Source organism: Notolepis coatsorum, assembly GCF_963971535.1.
Source record: "Notolepis coatsorum genome assembly, chromosome: 11".
Lineage (NCBI taxonomy): Eukaryota > Metazoa > Chordata > Actinopteri > Aulopiformes > Paralepididae > Notolepis > Notolepis coatsorum.
In genome coordinates, this window is record NC_140175.1 from 111,031,462 (window position 1) to 111,040,850 (window position 9,389).

General features: G+C 41.9%; 1 protein-coding gene across 1 annotated transcript; it reads right to left on the reverse strand.

The window, feature by feature from the left end:
• Positions 1-237: 237 nt before the first annotated feature.
• On the reverse strand, positions 238-4,117 carry LOC311237513 (uncharacterized protein). Its single transcript, XM_084325439.1, has 2 exons — positions 3,279-4,117; positions 238-683 (listed from the first exon to the last, which is right to left on the reverse strand). The coding sequence occupies exons 1-2, from the start codon at positions 3,994-3,996 to the stop codon at positions 436-438; spliced, it is 966 nt and encodes a 321-aa protein (XP_084181565.1). The 5' UTR covers positions 3,997-4,117; the 3' UTR covers positions 238-435.
• Positions 4,118-9,389: the final 5,272 nt, after the last annotated feature.

A 9,389-nucleotide genomic window follows, 5' to 3' on the forward strand; every position in this document is an offset into this window, starting at 1 on the left:
CACACATCTAAACTAACGGGTGACAACACACACACATCTAAACTAACGGGTGTGACACATCACACACACATCTAAACTAACGGGTGACAACACACACACACACATCTAAACTAACAGGTGTGACACATCACACACACATCTAAACTAACAGGTGTGACACATCACACACACATCTAAACTAACAGGTGTGACACATCACACACACATCTAAACTAACAGGTGTGACACATCACACACACATCTAAACTAACGGGTGTGACACATCACACACACATCTAAACTAACAGGTGTGACACATCACACACACAAACCCCAGAAGTTTACATGCATGTGAAGAAGGATGGTCCGCTAGCGAAGGCTGTACATGTTTACACAGGGTCCCAGGATGCAGTGACATGCCCGGGCTAGCGTTCAGGCTCGTGGAGGAGCGGAGGGTTAGTATCCAGGCTTAGGCGGTGGAGGAGCGTAGGCTGGGTTGAACGCCGGCTGGGCCAGGTAGTCGGGCTGTGAGGGCTGAGCGGGGGGCTGCAGAGAGTAGGCTGGCTGTGAGGGCTGAGCAGGGGGCTGCAGAGAGTAGGCTGGCTGTGAGGGCTGAGCAGGGGGCTGCAGAGGGTAGGCTTGCTGCCCGGGGCTGAATGCAGCCTGGCTGTAAGGCATGGGGGCTGGAGGGTAGCCAGGACCAGCTAGGAACAAGAACAATGTCAAACACAAGAGTAAGTCACACAGACACACATACACTGTCATACACATAGGGGGAGGTAGAGCAGTAGTCTGGTAATCCGGAGGTTCCCGGTTGCGTCTATTCTTTCCCCAATACATTTCCAGTTCCGCGTTGGCCTTCTGCAATCTGTTACTTCATTAAACTCGGACACTTTTCCCATTCTATTCGCACGCGGTTCTCAATGCTCTGTTTAGACGCAAGGTTGCTCACTTCACTGCACGTTGGCTCGTGGTGAAGGTGGGTAAGGTACTGAACGTAACTGAATTGAACTAAGCGACTAAGCACGGTGTGCGCACCTTGCGCTGTATTTATACTTAAGTGAATATCTAGTCCCAACCTCAGTCCTTGTCTGGGATCACTACGCTGACTCCGGGCATGTTCCGACATGCCTGCAGTTGTCTTTGAACTTGCCGTTGGGGGCTTGCGCGCTGGCGCCTGGGGGCGCTGTCCAATAGGAGAGCGAATATTACTCTGGTCTGAACGCAGGTAAAGGGATATTCCGTGTATATATATAAATAATATACAAAGTATATCAAACAATAAAGGTAAATTATCAGTTTAATCTGGCCCTTCACAACAAGAGTCGTACAGGATTGTGTCCCATAGACACATCCTACACTTATGACTCCCTCCCTTAGGCCAGGGGTTCCCAAACTTTTCAGGCCGGGACCCAGAAAATAAGGCGTCAGAGAGCCACGGCCCAATGCACATCGTCAGGCTTTTTTTTTTTCGCCAGGCGACCGATTTTTTAAGCCAAATATCACTTCAATCCTATTAAGTTAGTTCAAGTTAGTTATTCATTTATATGTGCTATTTATGAGAGGGCTAACTTGTTGCAAAATAATAATGATAATAATAATAGCCTCATTAAAATACTATTGTTGCTTCGGTTGTTTTCAGCGTTTTATGTGCATAATCTGTTATTTAGTTTGAAATGTTCGTTGAAATAAGTAGATTTTTCGTTTTTGTTTATTTATTAAGTTAATATAAAACCATTTAGTCACATTTTAGAATACAATAGAATAGAATTTTAGAATACAACTAGAAACACTGTCCTGGCCTGCTTCTAAGTTCAGTGGCCTGAAAAAAAAAAGTTTTTTTTTTACTTTCTTTTTAATCATCTCGCGGCCCTCCCGTGGCTGCTCGCGGCCCACCTTTGGGTCGCGACCCCAACTTTGGGAACCACTGCCTTAGGCCACCGGATTACCCAAATTGAGCTTTGTAATCCTATTCTTCCTATGCTAATTGCCATAGGATCTAAAACTTTCATTCTAATTCGATAGAATGTCGCTTTTGGTCTTGCGCCTTCCCATTAATGTACTAACAATAGTTTGAAAAATGAAAAATATACCTTCATTAATATATTCATTTGAGCCTTCTACTAACTTATGTAGTAAACATCAGAAAAAAGGAAAAGAGTGGAGATAAACACTAACACCTTAAAATGAAAAAAGATAACAATGAAAGATAAAAAATAAAAAAAGGAGTGAGAACTAAAATAAAACTAATCAGAGAAAAACAGAGAAAATAAAATTGAGTAAAGAGAAAAAAGAGAAAAATAGAGACTTTTAGAGCTACATTGTGCAAATCTCTAAATCAGTGGAGTAATTATTTAAAATATTAGAATAACCTTGTTGTGCTTATACATTTAGATGTGGCTAATGTCTTTTTATTTTTTTTTAAAGCCTTATTAAAGCCTAATTAAACTTCAGTCCTTGAATCCTATGCTTATTCACACCGGATGTTAGTGTTAAATTTACAGGCCTTCGTTGAGGGGTGCATTATATTCTAGAAGGTTGTAGAATACTAGTAAATATGTAAACACTGCTGTTATGATCCAGAATGATCTTCCTACCCAGGGGTCATGACCTTCTAGTATTTTCCGGGATATTCCTTTGTGTCCCTGAGCAGTCGAGAGAGGAGCCCAGAATGTTCCAGAATATTCATAATGTCAATGTTGGATTATTGTCTCCACAGAGACCAGAAGACTGTAAATATAATGCCTTACGAGCCATATTAAACATCTTGTGCCTTATTGTTGCCAGCGTGCATATCATCTGTTACTTTTGTTGAGCCGTGGTAAAGTCATTCTAATAAAATTACTAAAATACAAAGAAATAGAGAGATGAGTAAGCTTATCTGATTCGAGCCAGTGTTGCATCCTGCCCGGGGGGACCTGATCCATGTAGCTTCATGTAATGTTCGGCGGCTTTAGGCGTGCGTATTCCCTGTCTAATACCGTCTTTTCCCATGATCGATAATAGTGCCGGGTAGTTAAGAATTGGCCTGAGACCACTCTTGAACATTCTCTGCATCACATCCTTGTAGGGGAAACGCTGAGCGATGGCCTCCTTACATAGATCTTCGTAGATAGCTATTGAATTTTCACCATATTTCAGTTTCCCCCTTTGATTGCGCGCTGCTCTAATGATGGCGTCTCTTATTACCGTCTTACGCAGGGTAACAATGATAACTCTCGGACCGTTACCTCTTTGGCCTCGTGTACCGACTCTGTAACATTGGTCCACTGTCGGCGCTGTGGGAAGGTTGTTATTACCTAAAATATCTACTAACACTGTTGGAAAGCTGTCGTCTGTGCATTTGACTGATTCATCCAGTCCCACGATGCGGATATTATTTCGCCTGTAGTAACGTTGGGTCTCGAGCTGCCTCTCCATTGCTTTCTCTTCGACTTCTTGTATTTTCTTCCGACATTCTTCCTCCACCTGTTTTATCTCCGTCGATAATTCTGTTAATCCATCGTTGAGGTTCTTCTCGTTCACTTGGACCCTCTGTGTAATTTCTATTACCGTATTCTCCACTGCCGTGATTCGCCCGGCCTGTACAGCGGCTGCTTCCATCACAAGTTCGAATTTAGCATTGATGTGTGCTTTGAATTCCTCGATAGCGACCATCTGTTCCTTCATCAGGATAGTCAGAGAGTTGAAGTCGGGATGTGAAATTGCACTGCTTGTGTCAGATGATGTTGTGGGTGCAATGATGGACCCGATGAGTTTGTTGGAGATTATCTTCTCAAATTCCCCTGCTTTATCTTTTACGGTATTTTTACACGTCGTTACCGTTGTGTCGTCAACTGCTGTCTCCCTCTCGGGGCCAGTCGTCGTTGGTCCCGGTATATTCTCTACTATAGACCCCCCATCGGGGCTAGTCTCCAACGGTACCGCTGCTGCGTCAGCTGTGCCCTTCGAACGTGTCAAAATCGGCGCCGTTGGAGGGTTTTTCTTTCCACTCTTTTTCTTATCATTAATATCCATGTTGAGTCTTTCTGTCTTTTGATATAGTTAGTAGAAGGTCTTATCAATACATACGATGTGGTTTAATCTCTTTTGGTATTGTTCAAATAAGGTTTTTAAACGAACCTCCGGATTGCCAGACGATTGCTCTACCTCCCGAGCCAGTTCGTTCACTATCCAGTAGCCACATGAAATGAAATGAAACCCAAGGAACAAGAAGCAGTTTGGGTGACAGGAGATATGTGTATTAGTCTACCCATTCTGTTCTACTGCAAAAAAAACAAGTATGAAACAGCAGACAGGAAGTGGTCATCACTGTAGTATGAAACAGCAGACAGGAAGTGGTCATCACTGTAGTATGAAACAGCAGACAGGAAGTGGTCATCACTGTAGTATGAAACAGCAGACAGGAAGTGGTCATCACTGTAGTATGAAACAGCAGACAGGAAGTGGTCATCACTGTAGTATGAAACAGCAGACAGGAAGTGGTCATCACTGTAGTATGAAACAGCAGAAACAGGAAGTGGTCATCACTGTAGTATGAAACAGCAGACAGGAAGTGGTCATCACTGTAGTATGAAACAGCAGAAACAGGAAGTGGTCATCACTAGTATGAAACAGCAGACAGGAAGTGGTCATCACTGTAGTATGAAACAGCAGACAGGAAGTGGTCATCACTGTAGTATGAAACAGCAGACAGGAAGTGGTCATCACTGTAGTATGAAACAGCAGACAGGAAGTGGTCATCACTGTAGTATGAAACAGCAGACAGGAAGTGGTCATCACTGTAGTATGAAACAGCAGAAACAGGAAGTGGTCATCACTGTAGTATGAAACAGCAGGGGGCTTGTACCAGGGCTATGACAGCAGATCTTGTATTAATCCAGACATGAAACCTGAAGTCACTTTGAAGCATCAAGAAAACAAAAGAGAGACCAACACAGAAAACAAAATAACATGTTGCATTAAAACACATGCATTCTTTATACTAAAAGACATAGTAGGCATTTTTTTAAAGAGGTGTCCCCAACTGGGAGTCCCTTCAGTCTGTCCAAAAATACTTTTCACCAGGTTCCCAATGAATCACACCAGACCAGTGTTACCAGTGAATTGTTTAAGGCAGAAAAAGACAATGGGGGGGTTTAGAACATGCTTGGTCTCTATTGACTTCCACACAAAAACACAAAAACCATATACCAGAAAATCAAGACACATGTGCTTTTTGGATGTCCTGAAAGAACTCCCAATTTGTGGCAGATCAGGCAGGCTTCTTATAAAGCACACTTGTAATGTAACGAGGACTCAGCGATCAGTTTGTGTGCACAGAAATATGTTACATCACATCCCAGCTGAGGCAACATTCATAACATTTCATAACAAATGACACAGAAGGCGAACGACTGAAACAGGAATAAAGAACAGATGAAGAATTGTTTAACACAAACATTTCTTCAGCTTTTAGTTGAAATTATAAATTGGAATAAAAAGGCACAATTGTTTGATTGATTTCTAATATTTACACCTTTTACCAGAAGCCATCAAAGTGTTAACTGCATTGGTCTACAGCTGCGCCACCCAAAGGAAACATGTTCTATGAAACAAGGATTATGAAAGTACAGAATGTAAGCTTTCAAATGATGCGTCATATATTGAAAATATTTGAAAAATATATGCTTATTTGAATATTGTTATACCTCTCTAGTCTCAGAGCAAAGAAAAACAGAGAAAGTTCGCTTTTGTATCTGAATCAGTAAATTCTCTCCGCTCCGTCAATTAACCCTTTCACTGCCACACTACAGAAGGTTAACCCTTTACTATCACACTACCGACGGTTACCGGTGAAAGGGTTAACCTTCTGTGTATTGTCGCAGTGAAAGGGTTAAAAGTGTATCTCTCCGTCGCCCACAGTCTGAGTGGCAGTGCGCAGAAGTAAGGCATAGAATATTGAAATATCTAGATTGTTCGTTTTCTCACTGTATCCACTATCCATCCATCATATTATCTATTGAAAATTCCTATTATTTCTCAATAGTCCAGTGCGCTCCGCGGGCCAGGCATGAGACAGTAACAGAGGAGAGAGAGAGGCGCTCGTCTCTGGTTTTATAATCAAATGTTAAAAAAAAAAAAGAAAAAAAAAAAAAAGTATAATGTTCAACAAGCATTGGAGCTTGCATGTTATTTAAACGAGACATAAAACATGTAGCCTATTATTATTATATCATGTGCGCGGGTTGGTGGTGTGCCCTATGGGACGTCCCTTCCACACAGAAGCCGGGACGCTATAATATAACGGCCATATCTTAACACTTTCAGTGCCGTTCACGTAGATCTACGGTTCTGTCATCCGATCGTTTAGTGCCGGAAACGTAGATCTACGTTTCTGTCACGGTATTTATTTTATTATCTATATCCATTCATAATTCAGCGGGGCACCTTGTGCATACTGTTCTGAGTGTCTGAGCTGGCAGACGGTATTATACCGCCCTCTAACGCCTTCGGCCAGTAATGCACCCGGTTAGAAACGGGTTCGTTTATTTTCTATACAGAGCTGCGGCGTGGGGGCGGGTCCTAAACACTCCGGCAAAACACACGCTTATAGGGATGGCTTGGACAACTGACCCCGCCCGCCCGTTGAAGAGCAATGCCCAATAACGTCGGAGGGACGATCGCTGTGGATAACTGGAATGGCGATGAGATTATTGGATTCTTTTTTTTTCATTACTTCAGAGACCAGGTAAGGACACTATATATGAAAGCTTGCGTTGATCTGATATTTATTTCTACTGCGATTGAAGCTATATGTGTTTGTGTCTGGCTGTTCTGCCGTTGGGATGCAGGAGGGGGGGGGGGGGGGGGGGGGGCACGCCGGTCTAAACCACATTGCATGTGTGCACCACGCATGCACCACAAAGGATAATAGTGATGATCTAGCGTTGATTTCAGGAAGATCCGATAATCAGGCGAAAAATGACGTGTTTATTGAATTACAAAAAAACACTGTTTTCGTGTCTTTTCCCTGGAATTGCTCAGAAGCGGCCGGACTATGTTCATATTCAAAACGGTATCAAACGGAAATGTACGGATGAAAAAAGAATCTGTTTTTTGCACAGAAAAATAGAAGTAGCTCAATGAGACGCGAGGGCGTTATTAGACCCATAGCGATACTATAAAATATAGGTTTAGTTCTACAAACTACAACTACGTTTACATGGGGTTAATGGGCGGCACGGAAGTGGTCACTTCCCGGAAGGGGCGTGGCACTCAATGTGTTAAAAACTGCCTTTTTTAAACAAATGTTTTTACTCTTTAGAGATACTATAACTGTTGCAATAAATATGTTCTTAAACATTCAAACTCTGATAATAATATGAAAAAACAAAACAACAAACATTTCATTCATTTTCTCACAATCTTGATTTCCCCGACGTGAGCCAGCAGCAGCCGCTGAGTCGGGTCACGTTTGGGGGCTGCCGGTTCCGTTCTCCTGAGTTGGCTGGTCAGCATTAATGTGTCCAGTTTTAAGTGAATATAAATGATGAAGTTAATATGAAAATAATGATTCTTAACCTCTGGCAAATCTGTTATTTTAATGCTAGTGTCTATTACACATTCATTAGCAGTCAACTCCTTAAACAGGCAACATCTTGAGATGCTCATGTGACAATATGTAATTATCTTGAGCAAAATTAAACTTCATTTTGAATCTTGTTCAAAGATGGGGTAGGGTTAGTAATATGAACATTGTTTACATTCTGCGTTGTTCCTGATGTGCATGGCTAAGGAGTTGACATTAATTTCTTAACAGGAATTTGGTCAGGAATGTGGAAAAGCCTATCCTATTGATCGCTAACCAAGGCCACTACAAGATATGACCAGTTATTGGTGCAGCAGATGACAATTCCCTTTTTGCTATTAGTTTACAAAAAGTGGTATAAAAACCAGGACATCTCTCACGGATAAGGCTGTTACCATAACTGTAACTGTAATTTAACCATAATCATTAACCATAATCATTTAACCCTAATTATTTAGCCCTAGTCTAATAATTTAACCCTAGTAATTTAACCGTAACCCTAGCCGCATCTTTCTGCAGAGTCTTGGCATTCTGGGTTTCAAATGAGCCAATGCAGTCTGGTCAGTTTTATGTGCCCCCATTGAAATGAACCCATGTTACACGATAAACCCTCCATTGGAGCGACGTCTAGATCAAACATTATGATCGCTTTTGTAACATCTTTTTTTTGGAGCAGCAAAAAAACTGCAGGACTAATCCTTTTTCATTTTAGGTGGAATTTCTCTTCACACACACACACATGATAAACTCCATTTAGCCACTGGGGGGCAGCAAACAGCCCTATACAGGAAGGATGACCTCTTCGCCAGCCTAGTCGTCACTGACTGTAGAGGGCAGCATCCTCACAGGGAATAGTTATCCCTGGTTTCAACACGCAGTGACATTTACTACGCGACTCATATGATAAGTTATGAAAAACATAACAATATCTTAATTCAATCTGGTTCCTTCTTTCCTGTGACTTTACGCAATTAGACAATTTCTATTACTTAGTAAATTACACAGACCAATAAGGATCCTTCCTGCACACATGACCTCTCAACTTCCCACATAGTGAGTTTATGCACTAAAGGCATATAGATATTTACACATCTAAACTAACGGGTGTGACACATCACACACACATCTAAACTAACGGGTGTGACACATCACACACATCTAAACTAACAGGTGTGACACATCACACACACATCTAAACTAACAGGTGTGACACATCACACACATCTAAACTAACAGGTGTGACACATCACACACACATCTAAACTAACGGGTGACAACACACACACATCTAAACTAACAGGTGTGACACATCACACACACATCTAAACTAACGGGTGTGACACATCACACACACATCTAAACTAACAGGTGTGACACATCACACACACATCTAAACTAACAGGTGTGACACATCACACACACATCTAAACTAACAGGTGTGACACATCACACACACATCTAAACTAACGGGTGACATCACACACACATCTAAACTAACAGGTGTGACACATCACACACACATCTAAACTAACAGGTGTGACACATCACACACACATCTAAACTAACAGGTGTGACACATCACACACACATCTAAACTAACAGGTGTGACACATCACACACACATCTAAACTAACGGGTGTGACACATCACACACACATCTAAACTAACGGGTGACAACACACACACATCTAAACTAACGGGTGTGACACATCACACACACATCTAAACTAACGGGTGACAACACACACACACACATCTAAACTAACAGGTGTGACACATCACACACACATCTAAACTAACAGGTGTGACACATCACACACACATCTAAACTAACGGGTGT